This window comes from Bombus bifarius, unplaced genomic scaffold (assembly GCF_011952205.1).
Source record: "Bombus bifarius isolate JDL3187 unplaced genomic scaffold, Bbif_JDL3187 scf7180000007979, whole genome shotgun sequence".
NCBI classification, from domain to species: Eukaryota; Metazoa; Arthropoda; class Insecta; order Hymenoptera; family Apidae; genus Bombus; species Bombus bifarius.
This window is the reverse complement of record NW_022884364.1, coordinates 2,290,355-2,309,509: the sequence shown is the minus strand read 5'-3', so window position 1 is coordinate 2,309,509 and position 19,155 is coordinate 2,290,355. Positions and strand designations below refer to the sequence as shown.

General features: G+C 41.3%; 1 protein-coding gene across 2 annotated transcripts in view; it reads left to right on the top strand.

Moving 5' to 3' along the window:
• LOC117204607 (neuroligin-4, X-linked) overlaps nt 1-19,155 on the top strand; it is a 261,586-nt gene that overhangs the window by 189,296 nt on the left and 53,135 nt on the right. For both annotated transcript variants that reach the window (XM_033442143.1, XM_033442144.1), the window contains exon 9: nt 6,490-6,641. In XM_033442143.1, the coding sequence (XP_033298034.1) occupies nt 6,490-6,641 (152 nt within the window). The remainder of the gene's footprint in view (nt 1-6,489; nt 6,642-19,155) is intronic.

Below are 19,155 nucleotides of genomic sequence, written 5' to 3'. Positions count from 1 at the left end.
GAACGCTTGCGAAAGACGCAATACACGGTTAGGAATGCGCAAGTCAACCTTCTACTATTTTCAATCGACCCATTATTCACTTACTTAATTAAAGCTTGTCCGACCAATTTCTCGAACGCATTCATCGTCGATTCATTGTTCATTACTCTTTTGTCGTTGTTCGTTTGTTCCTCGGAGAGAGCAAAAATTGCAATCGAATTCGCGTCTCTGGAATCGGTGGTGAACTTTTTGAATTCTCATTGACTCTCGAAACAAGCGAAGGTTCATATAGTGTAGAAAATCAGAAATGCTGGCGAGTAATTAACAATCGATAATGCAAACGCGGAACGACGAAGGCATTGTCGCGTTATGATTTCGCGTGAAACGCGAGCGCAGCTCGGAGATTAAAATATGATGAATTAATCTAAATTAGATGGTACGGTAATTAACGCTTGGGACGAACCAGCACGGTGGCGACCAATGTCTATTCGCTGCCTTTCGAAACAGCGCGTCACCATAGCGTTCAGTGCATTCACACCAGTATATTTCACGTTCACGCGTTCCTAACGACAAATGAGGCGAAATTCAGGCCAATTTATTTCATTCTTTCGTGTCTTTAGTCGGATCTTTTCTAGATGCTGTGATATTGTTTTCTGCTTCTTTTATTAACAGCTAATACAATTTTGTTGCGGATTCCAATTACAAAATACAAACATGTGTGTGTTATGCGAGTAAAACAAAACCTATTAAAGTTTCTACATACAACTCAGGAAAGACTAATCCTTAATTAATTTCACATCGTGCCACGAATAAACCAGAAATAAACCGTTGCAAAAACTTTTTAATTAATATTTTGTTTTTTCAGAAATCTGACAGTGTAAGAATATGTGAGAACGACATTTCTAAGACGATTAAAATAGATAAAATATATAGCGACAAAATTTCACAGACAACCGGAACAGCCCATTTTATTGGGAAAAGGAAGGTGTTCGGGAGATAGTGCGTTAACGTATCGCGCTGAGTAGCTTGAGCAGTCCGCCGGGGTTTTCGGCGACAATTGCATTGGCTGTTCATACAGTTGCTGAACTTACAGCACAGTTACGAAGACAACGCGGGAAGCTCCTTTCCTTCGTATCGCGAGTATTAACCGAACACTCTGCCAGACGAATCCACCGACTTACATTACGTAACTTTCCCTCAGCGATTAAGCGACGAGCTATCGTTGCAGGCTGTACGCTTAACGCCACTATTTGTCGACTAATGAACAAACACGGGAGTGGAATTTTGTGAACTTGTACATGTTGCGGTATTTCTGTGAAAATGCAATGAAGTTTAAGATGTTTCATTAACAAAGTTCGGCTTCGAAGCACGAAGAAAAAGGAATTTAAAATATGCGAAAGTTAATTTCGCGGTTAAACAATTAGAAAAAGAAAATAAGCCGTTACAGGGTAAGAACGGTTTGAAAATAATATGCGAAATTTGCGTTTCTATGTCGTCGTGGCGCGCGTCGTGGCGGTCGTTGCTTCCCCGTCATTAAACTCGACCTCGTTACAAAAGCGTCACGATGCACCTCCCGACGTCTCTTCATTCCCGACATAATATTCGCGGAACGCTTCTTGGGCGTGGACGAACTTGGGCCATTATGATGTAACTTTCACTCGAGAATTCCGCTACGTCCAGGCTGTACCGGTGTTGCCTACGAAACAAACGAGAAACACACGACGTCGCAGGGGAAATCGTCTGTCCCTGACTATGTGGTGCAACGTGATGACGTTACGCGTCGTGGGAACCAACCCCGTAATCGGTGTGAGTCGATTCCACGAATTGAACATTGTGAATTTTCAGTGAGAATTAAAATACAGGTACAGCTGTGTCGACCTTCCGTCTTTAAATTTCGCAGTTGCTAGTTCCATGGTGAAGCAGAAGATTAGAACTTGCAATGTAATATTTGAATAAATAATTTCTCTTTAAATAATTAATTTCACCAGTCACGAAATGATTTAAATACCTAAACAGATATTTTAAATATATTATACTATATTTCATACAAGTTCTGAGAACCTTCTATATATTAAAATTTCATCTATACAATTTCATTGAGATTTAATTGATTTAAAATAATTGTGTCGTCACGAAATGTCCATTAAAACTCTGGTGCGCCGCTTGGTCTGATCACGTATGTTCCTATTCTACTCGCACAGCCGCTCAACTTCCTGCCATTCCATTTTATTTCTTTGTTTGTCCGGACAATACTTTACTTAAGCTACAAGCTTATAGCATCTCAGTATGGAAAGAAATATCATGAGATACACCTCTCAGTTAAAATATTTATAAATTAAATCCACATCAGGGATATTTCTGTTCATTATCTGTCAATTCAATTTTAACGTGATACGTGATACGTGAGCTTGACTGCTTGCTGGACGTTATTGAACGTACGATAGTACCACGTATATGAAGTACATTTTCTAAAGAGAAACGAAAGAAAAAGATGAGAATCTAGACGTTGAAGACGACAATAGATCTCCGGACTGAGTTTAACCGATTCTCCCTTTTGTCGCTGGTCCATCTCCGGGAATAATTCTGTGCCGAGGCACGAAACTTTTTGCTTGATTTAAAAAGGACTGGTGGCTTTTTATTCTGTTCCTTTCGCCTTCCTTCGGAGCCGAGAATAATTGATCTCGAAAGTCAGAGCAGAGTGCTACAAGGAAATTCCTCATCCGTTACGTACGAATAAAGAACGAGGCGAATTTTTCCTGCTTTCGTGCGAAATTCTTTCCTTCTCTAGGAAATCACGAAACTGGTTGCTGGAAATCTCATTGTCTTAAACGATCCTACTTAGAGAATAAAAAAAAATTTTTTAACGTTTGTCACTTTCAATTAATATTTTCTTTTTCTGTAACTCGTGTCTCACTTTCGTGAGATTCGCAAACATTGATTCTCTATTTTCAACGAATCCAGTCAATTATCGTAGCAACGCGGCTAGAATAAAGGATCTTCACAGAAACACACTCAACGGAATGCAAAAATCCTCAATTAAGACATGGACCGGTCGGTGAAGTGGAAAGCCAGCTGTTACGTGCATTGCAGTGACCTCTTTAAAACGGTGGATCCGAGAAGCGGAACGGATCCGGGCTCGTCTAGTATCAACTCGTTATTTTATTAAGCTTATTTCCGACAGTCTTCATGCCCAGTCTTATTTACCTAAGCCGCCGCTCTTTCGCTCTTTCGCTCTTTCGCTTTATTCCCGTTTCGTTGCTCGCTGTTCGAAATTGGCGTACTCGTTTTCGAAAAGGAGAACTATCGGATCGAGCTATCGCTAAATCTTCTGGATTTAATCAGGATTCTTTTACAAATGCAGCAGGACTTCGTTAAAGTAATCTACGTATAGGAATGTATCGTTCTATCAGATGTTATTCCTCCAAACGATCTCTAACCTGTGTCCTTAGCGAACGACTTTTTAGTATCGTTCAAGAAACTCGATTTCATCCGACTGTGTATGCGTTTAAATAGTCAAAGCTTGAGGGACCGGAGAGCTGATAATTTTAATCGACGTTGCTAGTGTTGTTTGAGCTAGAAATTATTCCACTTATATCATCCGATATCTTATCAAATTATTTCAAACGCGTGACTTTTTCCAAATGAATAATCTTGAAAATTAAAAATCAAGACACAATACACTGGACGTATGATTAGCCACGATGTTATTCTATTTCTTCAGCAGTATATGTAAACATTTGTCCACATATTTTAAGTACCACTTTACCATCGATTTTTCGAATACTAAGTATAGTAGCCTTGAAACGTATCACTTTATCCAATCGCATGTAGCAAAATCTCCCAGGTTCCAATACTTGCGCCAGTACAATTGAACTGATGGGTCATTTATCGAAATTAGTCGAGGAAATCAACTAACCTCGCTATTAAATTTCCCTTAAGACGCAGCAGAGAAATAGCTGTAGCTGAATTCAAAATAGCCATACGCTGAGAAGTCCGTGTCGAGTATTCGTCACTGTTCCATTCGGCACTGAACTCGAATCGAAATTGTTTCGCAAGCCGGTTTCCGCAAGCGTTGACTAGAAGCCACAATTCTCTGGATAACATTAATTTCATTAGGCAATATATCGGGCTGAGGAATCCTGAGAAGCCGTGATCCATGTCCTTTCTTTGGCAGACCGCTATCTCACTCGTCCTCTAACCGATGGTTATTTGCTTGATTGTCCTAACGCAATAGTCCTCGAAAACTAATGAATTATTCATCCTGGTACTTACGAAAGCGAGGAAGGATTAAAAATCGTGGGACGCAAAGAAACAGAGAAACAATCTAGTCTTAGTTTAGCAAATTGCGTGCTTATTCGTTTCAATGAAAGGAACGCTTCTATGCATTCGTAGTAACTGTAATCTTGCAAACCAAGTTCGCCGATCGTAAAACGTTTCGCAATGAAAGTTGCGCACGTGAAACTTGAAGGGTCATAGAAAGAGCAACTTTTCCTCGACCAACCAACAGCGTGAAGTAATTTCTTCTCTGGCTGCTTATTTACCCTGTCGCAATCAGAAAGGCGTATCTTCCGGTTGGAGCAGGCGGAAAGTTTGGCACGCCGTTGCCGAAAACGCGAACCGATTGTCGGCGAACCAGAAACTGCGGCCACGAACTTCATTTCCACGAAGCTGAAACTATTTTCCAGCGGTCGGTCGCCGTAGCGGCAACCAATGGTCGACAAAAAAGCAATTTTCCGCAGCGAACAAAATTTAATCCGTCCCATTCGCCGTTGCTTTGTTTTTAATGGATGGCCAGCTTCTCTGGGGAGGAGTAAAAATTTCATTTTTCGACTGTTTCCCTAACATTCGTGAAAAACGAGTTCCATCGCGTTTGAACGGTTTCCATCTTGAGTCGTTAGGTCCATGATTAGATTGTTAGTTTATTGTAAGAGCAAGCTATTGTAAGTTAGTTTATTGTAAGAGCATTCTTGATTCGAGTGAAAAGAGGAGAAATAGCAATTTAGTAAGAGCAGTTTTATGGCTGGTACTTCACTTTATTAAGGCGAGAATACAATTCTGGCAGTAAAACAATCTTCTTGTTAATGGCGCTAATAAAACGAAAAAAAAAGAAACGCAAAGAGGACAAGAAGAGGATGGAGGAAGAACGGAACGTGTTTAAGATGGACCCTACGTCATGGTCGATAACAATAAGGACGAACGAGCGGAGAAATGAAAATCGGGTGATTTGTCGGATTAACGAGCATAATAGGAAACGCCAGAGCCACAGGAAATCGGCGTCGTTAACGAAGGAATTCACTGTCGGTCGTGATTCACGTTAATCGTCCATTAAGACTGCCGATCGAGGGGCAACATTGTCCAAGAATGAGTGTAGCTGGTCTTTAGCAACGCTAATTGTTCGTCAACCGTGTAATTTGGCTCTTTCGAAAATCCTACCCTCATTCGGAAGAAAACATAGTAGGCAATTGATGAAATTAACGACCGACGATGAAGGAGCGATGTCTTCCCCATCCCCCCCTTTTTTTTTAACGAAGTCATTGAGTTGAGATTATGAAAGAACGAGAAGCCATTAATAAGGATGTATTTTAATTCTATGCATACCTAACTGCTAACTGAATGATGTAATAATGATCGTGGATAGTGAGCTACGAGATTAATTAAGTGCAAGTTTCTAAGTACCAAGTAGTACAAATCCATATCTAGTCAGACAAGACCCTATTCTATCTACCGAATCACTTCTCCTCCCAAAATCTCTACTAATTATCTTGTAATCGGCGAATCGATAGCGAATAACCGAGAGAAATTCTGTCTTGAAAATCTGCTCGTTCCTACAAATACAAATTCCAGAAAACTTAAGATATATCATAGTATATCCCTTTAGAATTGTTACCAACTCAGCTACTCTTTCTCACAACGTTCGGCCTTTCCGTTACTAGAAAATGGTATCAGTGGAGGCATTGCACGCCCCTTTTAGATATCATACGACTCGTTGTTTCATCCTGCAATGGTCAGAAAGGGCTGAGATGGGTGTCGGTAATTCCAGGCGAAAGGGCTCGAAGCCCGAAGAAATTGAATTACCGGCAGCTGACGTATCCAACGTGATCGAGGCTGTGGCAGAATCCGGTCTACCGTTTCGTAAATCCCTCCTGGGGCCGATAAGCAACGCATTACTGCCTCGTAGATTTCTCCATCGAGCGAATAATTGCCAAGCAGCGAGGAAACGCGACGAGTAGCTGTAGTTTCTGGCTTACGGAAAGGTTGTGGCATTGGGATTCTGCAAGTTGGGTGTGCGATGAGAAATGGGTCACCAGGGTGGTTTAAACATGCTCTTTATTCGCAAAATTCAAAGTTAGATTCCAAGTAATAGCTTTCTATTTATGTTCCTCTTGAAATACAAGCTAACCTATATCTTTCAATTATCATGCGACCAATGTCTACTGCGATTCAGATGAAAGTTCATCGATGTTTCATTGAAGAGTGAACTTAACCAGTTCCGTTCGTTTTTGCTTTCAGAAGATGGGCTCTGTCCATGGCGAGGAATTACCATTCGTCTTCGGAGCACCGTTGGTGGACGGTTTCGGTCACTTCCCCAGAAACTACACCAGGTCTGAAGTAGCACTCTCCGAGAGCATCCTACAGTACTTCGCCAACTTTGTCAGAACTGGGTGAGTAGAGTTCTTGATCGATGGTTGAAGTGCTAGTTCTACCTATCGACCCTACGTTTTTTCTTATGAACATCAAACTGATTAGCTAAGGATGCTTGGCATTTTCATTACTGATATCTTTCTATTTGAACACGAGATAAGAAATCGTCTTACAAGTAAAAATTTTAATACGACTTCGATCTTTAAGATCCTGTTGAACAAAACCGACTTTCAGCTCGGAAAGTATTACTTTTTCTTTTAGAACGTTTGTACGTAAGAATTCCTACTTTTGTTCGGAATAACTGTCGGAAGATAAAATAGCGAAACTTTAGGATATGAAAATGAAAAGTCATCGATGCAGTGGTGAATCATTCTCCGAACTCTTCTGTTTGGAATGTCGTGACAAAGCTGTCGTACGTATTATTTCCTTAATCTCAGGTGAACCGCGCGAAAATAATCATTTTCTTCTCCACGACGGCGACCATTCAGCGATGGTTGAATTTTGATCTGAGAGCGGGCCCCAATGCAAACTAATTCTTTCACCTTTTGAATCAACAGCGACGTGGCACCACTTGCGCGGAATCAATTTGCGATCCGCGGGACGAACGAAAAAAAAAATGCGGAAAAAGGTGAGAGAGAGATGCGGATCGCGTCACCGAAAGGTCTGATTTTCCATATTCATGAACGATGTGGGCCGAAGAGCAAAAAGAAACGAAGTATGACAGAGAGGGAACAGACGAGGCCGAGGATTAGTGCGAAAATATTTTTCAAATACCATCGCAGGGGCGGCATTCTACGCTTGCGCCGAATTTCTGATCGAGCCACGGATTGACGATATTCAAATTTACGGATTAACGAAGAACAGCGAACGCGGAGGGCGCAATTCACTCTTCATACCGACGGCTAGCGCATCGAGATTCAAGGCATTTTTCAATCGCGAAATTAAATACAAGGGATTTTAAAGTGGTTCTTTGATATATGCCAGTGGTTTACAAAGGTTTGTGCAAAATTGGAAAAATCCAACGATTTTTTTTTCTGTTTTCCGAGAGTTGAAATATAGGTTTATCTCGTGGAAAAATGAAAGTATGGAATTTAAATTTACGAATGAAAAAAATTGTATTTCCCGTGGTGTTATATCGCCGAGTTCCCACGATCGTGTTTTATGAATGAATTATATTTTTATTACCGCATCTTTATCCGGTGCGAAATTGATACAAGATCAACAGATACAAATCGATAACAGTCGAGCAAAACTACGATACGGACACGCTTACATATTCAAAAAGGTCGCAATGAAACATTTATGAGTGTAATTGAGAATTTACCTGGACATCAAACACACGTTTACGCCGACTGAATCTTTTTCCCTGTTTTCTTCCGCTTCGAAACGTTCACGCGGCTATAATTATTGTTATTTTTGCTGTCGGTTTTGCGGTTTGCACCATTGGACACCATTGATTTCAGTTCGATTGATTTCATTCCACCGAGTTTTTAAATATTCGATTCGTTATAGTTGACCAGGTTGTATTTTACGAAATTGAATCACGCTTTCGTCAGTCTATCTCGGTTCGAAACAGCGCCAATATTTTTCGTGGCGCGGTCTCCGTTAATTAAAGCCTGTTGGTACTTCCTGATCAACCGAAGCTTTTAAAAAATGAATAGTAATTTTTTATGACGGTGACCGACTTCTAAAGTCTGCTCTTCGTGAGCTTTAAGGTTGCGATTAAAACATTAAACAGGAAGCTGCCTTCCTTCCGAGTGCTTCCACTTAATGAGTCCGCGTTAATATTCTTTCTTTTGTATTTTACATTCGTTGCAGGGAACTGTGTCAATTTTCTACCAAACCATTCTTTTCACGAGTACCACCTCGATTTTTCGTCGCTAGTTCAAAGAAGTCCTCGTGATCCAAAGAAACGTGCAATAACGATTTAAAACTTTTTACCTACCATTCGAACATTCCGACAATTATTAATTAAATCATTTCATTTCAACATTCATTTCCATCTCTCTGAATCCTTCATTGTTAGAATCCTTCGCGTTAGCTACATCGAAACTCGTTATATGCAATGAAAACAGTCGTAAAATTAGAGAAATGCCATAAATGTTCGAAAACTGTTGGAAATTGCATTTATTGGATATAAGTATCGAATAACAATTAATCGCATAACCGGTGCATGTTCGTCAGCACGTTCTCTGCGGCAAGAAGACGTACAATAACAAGAAGTAATTTCGATTACGAGTTTAGATACAGCCACGTACATGGGAATCCTACGTGATACTCTGGCCACTACAATGTTGCAGGTTTCCCAACGTGACACAGATGTCTGGAAACATTTTTTGTTTCACAGTCAGCAACAATCAAATTTTAACAGAACTGTGAAATTTCTTGTTGGAAGAAACACGTAACAAAACTTCAAATTACTTGTTAAATTACTAGCATTCTAGATTTTCTATATAATTAATCACGGTCGAAGGAGCAATAGTGTTGCTTTGTTAAATTGTTGGTACTTTACCTTCCCTTTTCATCAAATTCGCCTCTCTCTTGCATCTTTTACATATCAAATTTCCGCGTTGTTTTATACGAATTCCACAAAGTCTTGCTCATCTAATGAAAGTACCACGTATGTTCGCTGTTAAGAAAAATATAATACAAGGGTAGAACTATTGTACCCTCAAACATCTTCCATAAAGAACACAGACTTTGCTGAAATATCTGGCATTCCTTGCTGAAATTTTTCTTCAACAGCGCTATGCATGAATAAACTCATAAAGTGGCTACAAAACAACGAGCCATTTTTCCAATCGTCTGATTCACTATTCACATAAGTGACTAATGTTCTTCTAACGCGCGCCATTTTTCGCCGTCCCATTTCGTATAAATATTCTCGCGTAGAAATATTCTTTTTAACCCTGTTAATGCATCATGTAGACGTTTCTACGCAGGGGACAATGACATTTTTCGGCAACGATGATTCAGCGTTTTACCACAGCGTACGTATATGGCTACATCTCTAAATAAACCGAAAGAATGAAAAGAGTAGATTTGTCTGTGAAACTAGCAAGTCATCGACGACACATGCGAAAATTCAGCTCCTTTTATATCTTTTCTTCTCTTTACACTCGCTCTTCTACCGCATTTTTTCTATTTCCATGTCAACCATTGTCCCATCTCTATTTTTCTGTCCGGGTCCTCGTGTAGTTCTCCCTGTATCTCGTTGCTCTTGCCACTCTTCCTCGTGTTTCTCTTCTCTGTATTTTTCTTCATTTCACTAAATTCTTGTTTACTCCTCTCTCTGAAATCACCGCGTTCACATTCTTGCCCGCTATGTTTCTCTATTTCGGTTTCTACCGCTATATACTTCTCTGCAAGGTCTTCTGAGACTCCGTTTTTCTATATTTTTCTGTAGCCCGTCAAGTTCTTCCGTATCCTCTTTTGTCTCCCTATCGCGCACTTTCTCGTTCTACAGTTTCTCTGTTTTCGTTTCTATCGTTTCCCCTCTCTTTTTTTCCCTTTGCCACGTTATAGTTTTTTCCCTCCTTGTCGACCAACCACGCATGAATATGCAAACGCGAGCTCGAAGCAAACCGATAATATTTCAGTGCGGCTCTCGCTTCGGGGGACGTAAATTTCACTTTGTCGATACATCCCCGAAGCACATAGACACCTTTTTCGTCTGTGCGCGTGTACAAGCACACCCGTGGCCAGGCAGTAATGTCGTGAATTGATACGCGGTAATACGATTTTCGTTTGCGGTGGTAGCGATCTATGATCGTGCCTCTAACGATCGACAAAGCGCGGTACAAGTGAAATAGGGGCGATTTTCCCCGAGTATTGCACGGCGGGGAGTGAATTCGTAGATTCTGTACTCTCGCGTGGCTATCTTTCATCCGACGGTCGATATTTTCCGCGGTCGGCTGGTTTTTCGTTTTAAAGGAATTCGCTTAGATGACGTTCAGGGGAAATCTGCGGAAATTCGCGTGGAACTACGGAACAAATCGAGTCTGGCTTGGAATAATACAGATTATCTACTGCGTACCCCTAAGGCAAATAGAAAATTATTTCGCTCCCTTACTATTTCACGAAATTAATATCGCTGAAGTTGATCAGCGGAAACTTGCGTTTCAGATGTTTGCTTTATCAGATCCTAAAGAAACATCTTCTCTGGAAACGTGGAAACTCCTGTCCGAAAGCTCGAACGATCCCCTGTTAAACCTAATATCCAGATAAGTCAATTATCAAATCCGAGGTAGCCTTTGATACAATATGATCAAGTATTATACGACCCTTAGCAGGAATCTTCCATCTTCCGTAGGAATATTTCAAACGTTGTATCGCAATCGACGAAAACAGTCTATTGTCTACTGAAAGCGACTCGAGATGGGTATTTTACATTAAAACCACATCAAGAATACAGATGAAGAGCGGATGATGAAAATTTCAATTCGTTCACCGCGACTGATGTTCTGTGTTCATGTATTATTACCGGATCTTGGGGATTCCGGAGAAGGAGAAACGATAAGGACGAAGAGTTTCGTTTTCAACCTGTGTATCAGGCCGCGGACCAGTCCCCGGGGAAGAAGCTGCCGAGGATTATAGGAAAATTGGATGACTTCCTCGTAAAGGAGTGTTCGACCAAATGTGCTGTTTCCGGTGTGCGACACGATCGTGCCAACGTAGCTGATCCTTCTCTCATAGACCATCTGCGTGGTCGAACGTGACGTCGAACATCGCAAATGGAATATCGATGAGCGGAATGTTTTACGCAGCGAAAGAATATCTTTTTCCTCATTCGCGATTATCTACGCGGGGCCTGGACGAATCTATGGAAATACTTGGTGATGGATTTCGAGAATTTAATGGGATTCCGAGATCTTTCTATTCGAAGAAATTTGGAATGTGCATTTTGCTTGTTGGAAGCGAAGGAAAGATTTTCCGAGTGATAGATTTCTAAGATACCCACAGAAGATTCGATAGAAATTGTTTTTCGAAGGAAACGACGAAGACTAGATATAGAAGACGGATCCTTTTCTATCTGTTTCCCTTTTTCGCCCCTGTAAAACATAAAATGCAGCTGACACGGGCTAAAGCCCGATTAACGGATAACACGATACATTGAATTCAACCGGGCTAAACCTTACGTCTGATATTTTGTGTCCCATCGAATTCGTGTTCCCGAATAATCCTATCGACGGCTCGTAATTTTTGCGCACCGTCGCGGCCCGCCCAAAATAAACGATCGATTTATCGCGATGAAAGCGGCCCGATTTTCATTGGATACAGAAGATCGATTAAAGCTTTTGCGGAGGCAAAGATATAGCCGAAATATTGAACTCAAACGGTCAATAGCACGTTTACACATATTTCTTTTCTATTCTAGTTGCGGAAAAAATGTTATATTCGCCTTTTATTCAACAAAGATATTTTATATCAAATTTCAATAGTACCAATTTTCTAGTTTTCCGTATTCCTTTGGTAAATGAATAAACTGTCAGAAAATCGTAAAGTGGACGGTACTAAAATAATACGAACTAATCGCGTGACTGTTTCGATCGAGGCTGAGTGCGTGTCAGAACAAAGTACGTCTTCGCAAACGTACATTTCGGATCGTTAAATCCCATGATCTGGATTCTCTGCTTTTTTTACTCTCCTCTTCCTCGCTTTTCCCGCTGGGGAGCAATTAAAATCACCTGGCTGCGGGTGAAAGGGCACGCGTCCGAATTCCGCTTCGAACCAGATTTGATTCGACTCGCAATCAGCACGCAGTGATTGCTAATTCGGCCTGGAAACGAGCATCCACTCGTTCCATCCACTACTTTTTGATCGTTCGTTTAATTAACGAGCAGAAAATAGTCGACGTTTCGTCGCTTATAGGGCCAGAGTGTCGGATTATGCACACAAGCACGATTTTCACACGAAAAATCGACCTCTTCCGAGTCAAGCGCAAACTGATTTCTGAACTTACTTTTCCGTGACAGGATCGATTTAGCCTATAAAAGTCATTTTTCAATCGAATCCTCCTTTTTTACATATTGCATTACAAACGATGGATAAGTAATTCACTATTGGTATGAAAGCTAAATATTTAAGATAAGAAGCAATTACGATGAAGACTTCATCCACTATCTTATATGTATTGGAAAAGATGAAAAATTCTGAGAATATTGCTTGATTTTCATGAAAGACACTATTCAGTATCACGAGAACAAGATCGTTTTTGATAAAGTCGTACGAAAATTACTCCTATTACCTATTAGAACGCGAGCATGATTCTTACTCTTATCGTTAATCATGAACTAAACGAGGACAAATACAAACGCATCAGAGGCCTGGTTGTTTGTGTAATATCTAAATAAAATTAGCATTTAAACGGACTAGACCGAATGGAGTTATCCAGGACAGCGGTTTGCGAACAAAGAGATAACGAAATTTCGATTTCCGGCAATCCGGCTATCTTTCATGCACATGCCGGGATGAACCGCGCGGATTCGCTTTTGAAATTGCTTTTTATCGCGACCACGATGCATTTTGTTTTATTTAGTAGATCGCTGTACTATCGCAGATATCGTTTAATCCCGATCGAGAACGAGCAAATTATGTCGCAACGTGTACCGTGCGGTTGGAAAAAATGTTTCCAACAATGTCCAACAGCGTAAATTAAAGTTACAGTCGCGATATCGTTTAAAATCATTATTGCGCGATAATATTCTTCTGTTGGCCCCAGTTACATTGTGGACTAAACACTCGACGAGGCAAGCAAGAACGAGAAAAGTGGACTTCCCATGGTACTCTTCTCCACAGTGACTCGATTTTCAAGACAGAATACACAGGGGGTACTCGTGCATTCTTCGTGGAAAAAAAGAAGGCAAAGAACTAGCGTAGAAGAAAAAATGAAGCTCTAGACGGTCCTCTCTTGGCCAGCTACTCGAGCGCGAATCGAGCGTGACATATTTACTTCCGTTCCGGTTTTTGCTCGGAAGCAAGGAGCGCCTCGGTGGCAAACTTTCCGAGTAAATTTCAATCCATGATTCTTGCTCCATCCAACCTCGATCCCGTCCCTTTCTTCTCTCTCCGTCTATGACTCCCAGGCAAATGGAGGAGTTTCGCAACCCTATGACTTTCCACTTCGAGAAAGTCGTTCGTTGTGTTGGACGTACGCGGCCTGTTACTACTTGCTCTGGAAACGATTTAAGCCGATGCTTCGTCCAGTTTCCGGTTTCCTCGACTCTGTCCTCCTTTTCATTCTCTTTTCAGAAGGATAAAGGAAAGAAGAAAAGGAAGAGTAGGAGGGCGGTTGAAGGGAAAAACCGAAGGGAAACCAGTAAACTGTCGATTCAAGGATCAGTCACGTGTAACCTTAGCTAACTTTATGGTCCATGGTACGATCGAGTTCAGCGTCCGATTTCTCCGGACGACACGCGAGAAATTACCATCAGTCTCTTTCTCTTTCGCGTATATTTCTCACCAAGCCGAGTGACCAGAAGTTTCGATTAGGGAAGACGAGCTCCCTAGAACAAATGTAATTTTGCGTCGAATCGACTGGAAGAAACGTCGTTCCGCGTTTTTTCGCGCTAGTCAACCGATAAAGAACGTATCCAGTATTTTTTAAAGAAACCTTCTTTATCCGAATTAATCATAATATTTCGATCGTAATCTTCGCTACGAAACTGTTCTTATCTAACCTTGTTTTTACAATGATGTCGAAACGCGCTCCAAACATTATCGATACTGTTTCCAGAGGAACTTTGTCTCCTCTGTGAAGAAGAAAAAGCACAGAGAACGGGAACGAAAAGAAGAAGGAAAAGAAGACGGGGAAACATGCACAAGAGAGACATCGTCCCTGAGCGAAAAATTTGCTCGAACGAGTTTCGAGACATAACCTTGACAAAAGCCTTATTCTGGGACCCGGCTCTTTCTCTTTGAGAGGAGAAAAAGTCTCTGGACGAAGAGAAGAGCATCCACGTCGTCTGGCCGAGCTTTGTACCACGTCCCAGCAATCTACCACACGGTGCAATCTCTATTTGAATGCGCTCTCCATTTCCATTATTGGCAAGAAACTTTCATTCCCTCCCAACCCCTCGTCCCTCCATTACCATACGTACAGTGATAAAACCAGTGTCTGTAACCGCCACCGAGCGGGTGCGAAAATCTTGCGCGAATTCTTCGTAATATACAGAGGGGAGATACAAATTGCCATACGATAACAGAGATAGCTGGTAAACTGAATTTTATTTGCTGGATACGATATGCTTCTTTCATCGAGCCTGTATCAGCAATTCTTAATTTCTCGGGTGATTTATAAAACTCGACTGTATTTGATAGGACGGAAATTTCGACAAGACATTGGTCGAAGTTATCGAGGAGCAAAGCTGTCACTTGTAAGGAAGTAGCAAAGAGAGATTCAATGACATAAGATAATTCGTGAACAAGTTATCACAAGTAATAAAGGATCAACGAAAGTATGATGGATCCATCATCTCTGTCAATTACACGGAATAGAGGATGACGAGGGAGAAGAAAAAAATGCCGACTAAACCAGCATGGTCCAGGAAGGCCAGCGTGACGAGGTGAATCCAGGTGGGCAGAAGGGATAATCCCACGGAGTTAGCGTCAGTCAGGGCTGAATTACGACGTGTGATGGCATGGGGTCGGCCCTATTTGCCGTAAATTATGATAAACTACGTTACCAGTAGAGCGATAATAAATACGAAATCGATATCGTAGGTATTTGAAATTTGTGAGCCCGTGTACGCGGCCGAACAACGTTACCGTATAATAAGCTATTATCTGGAGATATCAAAGGGGCTATAATTGCTCACGGCAGGGATGGGGTGGGAATGGGTTGAGGGGAGGGATGACCGATGAAATTAACCTTGTCCCGTAACGTGCTAATGCGATTGCAAAGTTTTAAGTGCGCTCCTCCGCGTTATTTATTGCATGGTCCAGCTTTAATGGACAACGACATTGATTCTAACACCTATCACTGGATTTACGATGTTTAAACACAGCTGATACATTAACGACGATTACTTTGCGTGTTGACTAACAGTAATTGTTCAATGAAACGAGAAGAATACGTTGCTCGATAATGAATACTAAGAATGAAGAAATATTCAGGTATAATACTCTGCAGATACTCTGTTATAAATATTTTCGAGCGGGCACGTCGTCAATGAAGCTTGTCAACGAAGAATAGTTGCAATATGTCTACTAGATGTTCATGTAGTTGTTACTCTGGATTGGATATACAGGAAAAAGAGGAAGAGAAGAAAGAAAAGGAGGGATCGAAGAAAGTGAAGTCGTAAGAGGAAAGGCAGACGGAGGAGAAAGAAAAGAAGAATAGGAGAAAGGGAGAAAGAAAACCAAGCGACGGAAGAAAGCCAACAGAAACCATGTGTCGGAGTAAAAGCATAATTTTCTTTTATTACCACGGAAACCGCCCTCGTCAAGACCTACCAATTTCGCCTTCGAAAAATCAACCCCCCACGGATTCTATTACGATCGATTTTACACGTAATTGCACCGTAAAACCAGAAGAATAATTTCCATTCTTCGAAGGTCAGGAAGATCGAAAGCTTTAATACAGGTCTTACCCTACGCTGTTCTCGGAAGCGCAGGGCGAAGGGCATTAAGGACAGTTTCGAGGGGTCGTTGTCACGTATGTCTGTATTATACTGTGTTTGCCAGCGGATTACGAGAGTAAAGTACGCCAGTGCCGCGACACTGTTTGCGATTGCCACGTTCGCGGTTATTGGGCCGCCGTAACGTTTAGTCCGCGCGATTATGCTAAATTATTGTTTACAGGCACCGTATCCTATACGTCTATTTACCATGGACTCGCCGCTGGCCGGTCGTTAATGCCGTGCCAGCTGGTCATGCGCGATTCTCGCCGAGACGAAAAGCAAATTGCCACGAAATTATCGCAGTTTGATGATTTAGGAGGCAATATGGTAGAAATTGACGAGTTTAGACTTTGTTGCGAGGCAATTTGTGAAAAATACGAGAAAGTACATTACAGAAGTAATAGTTGCTAAATAGCAGTTGCAAAATTCTTCTCTTGCCTTTCCTCGGTCGTAAACCCGACAAATCTGGTTTACAAGATTTTTATAAGATATACTGTAAGTACTGATACTACCTCAACCTAGCAAAGAGTCGCGACTAGAGAGGAGATTATTGGCGAAACTTGGAAGCGTGGAATACTCAGCGGTGATACCAGTTTCCGGAAAAGTTTGCAGCATCAGTTTATATCATTTTCTTGACTCTCCGGAAGCAGCATCGTAAAGTAAAACTAGCTAGAGCAAAACAGATACTAGCAGAGGAGTGTGAAGAAGAGACGAAACGTGACGAAAAAAGTGGCGGAAAAGTGCAGAGATTTTAACAAGAGGAAGGAACTTCATCGAGAAAAGGAAATAAGCATACAAACTTAAGAAAGAATATAGGGTTACAGTCTGGAGCCACGGAATTGTTGCTTCATGCAATGCTGTGTTAGTAATCACGTAAAAAATACAGGATGGAAAAAAGTGAACGATGAAGCATAGAATCGAAGAATATATGAAAAGTGCTATTACACGTAATGATTTACCCGTGTCTTGCTACGAAATATTCAAATAGAGCCAATTTAACGGACTTAAAAGTTCAGTCAGATTGCATAAACTATTCGGTTAAATCTTCAATCGCGAGCATCGGAAAGCATAATTTCTTCGCAGCTTTGTGCCTGAGTCCTTTACACGGAGCACCAAATGTTCTTTGGGAATTCCGCAAACCCCTCTCTACCGTAGCTTGCAACAGGTAAGTCGGCGGTTAGATGGGTCTTCCTCTCTTGCGGTATGCATAATGGATGGATGGATCGAGGGGTGGCACAGGGCGGTACAGAGAAAGCGAATCAATAGATGCTACGAGGTTACCGCGCGAGCGACGAAGAGAAGCTGAGATCGTCTCGTAGAAAAAGGAAGGGAACGACGAGATCTCGATAATTCCGGTGGATAAAGAAATTCCTTGCAGGACGGGCAATATGTCATGAATTTGCTACCAATGATGTAAAATGTCAAAAATCGAAAAGAATTTTTTAAAATATTCCTAGAAGTACAGAGATCGTTTGGATAAGAAACATATAACAGATATATTGAGAAAATGGATAGAGCGATCTTTTAAGTACTTTCTTTCGCAGTCGTATAATTCCGAATTCGATCTATCGCCAACATTAAATGCCATTATATCGTAAGTTAATTGACAATTGACCGAACATTGTGAGAACGAGCACGTGATTTCGTGCAACGAATTCGGCACCGGTGGCACGACACACGCCAGATGGCTCGATCGTAACATGCGACTTATTACGTGCTCCACGTCCATTAGCTGTGTCGTTTAAATTGCAAATAACGCTCCAATAAGAGACAACAAAGTTTTACCGTGCCGTGCTATCGGCAACTTTGCTCGAATCTAAATGTTACTAATTACGCGAAGCGAAACATTTAACGATGACTAGCCAATAGCTACCCCTTCAAGGTTTACATGCGCGTGACAAAGGGGTAATTACACTGTGTACCTAGTTAACAAGGCTTTCCGTTAAGAATCGTAACAGTCACTGATTGCTACGGATATCGCAAAACCCTTGCAACCATCCGATATCGTGAAAACCTTGGCGAATATATACGAAATGAAATGTAATCGGTACTTAAAAAACAGAAAAATTGGAAGTTTTATGGAAATTTAATTAACTCAATCACGATAACCCATGTCCGAATATCATTCTCTAAGTTTAACGAGCAATTTTACGCGTATCGTTTCAGTGACGTTCAATAGCAACGGGAATTCGATTAATTCCGCGTTCTATCGGCTTGTGAGTGTACGATTTAGAACTGCAAAAGCTCCATGGTTAATGGGCACGATATTATTTCGATGTCCATTGAGCGCGTCGTTCGATTACTATCAGCGACGTTTTTCTGTTCGTAGATGTCGCAAGATTGCTAAACGCTTCTGCAAAGTTTGAAATTTCACGCGCACCGGTACAACAGTAGCCGGGAATTCCGCATCGATGGCGCGCAAATGAATGGGTTAATTCAATAATAAATCAGCGGGTCCGGTTGTTCAGCGACGCGTGAATTCCATTATTAACCCTAGCAAGCGCGCAAGTGCGATCATTGCTGTAACATTAACAGGCTATAAAATACTATAAGTACCACGATGCGTTACCTTTTAAATTAAACAGAGTTTCCGGAATCCTACTATAGAAAAACATGCAAATTTTATGGGACATTTTCTTCGGAACGATGTAGAGCTGGTCGAGACAATTTTACCGCGTACACAAAACCGTTGATAGCAATTTACGGTACACACAGATCCAGGTAGCGCGTAATTGAGCTTCGTACCGCCCGCTGTTGCGTTATCGTTCTCTAAACGCATTTCGTAAACGGAAACCGAGCAGATTTTGTGACCACGTTTCGCGTTATGAAACTGACGATGTGACGACCGCATTAGCGACACCAGTCCGTTCTGGAATTCCGCCCTTTACCTTTTCACCTGGGAATCATTAGCGTT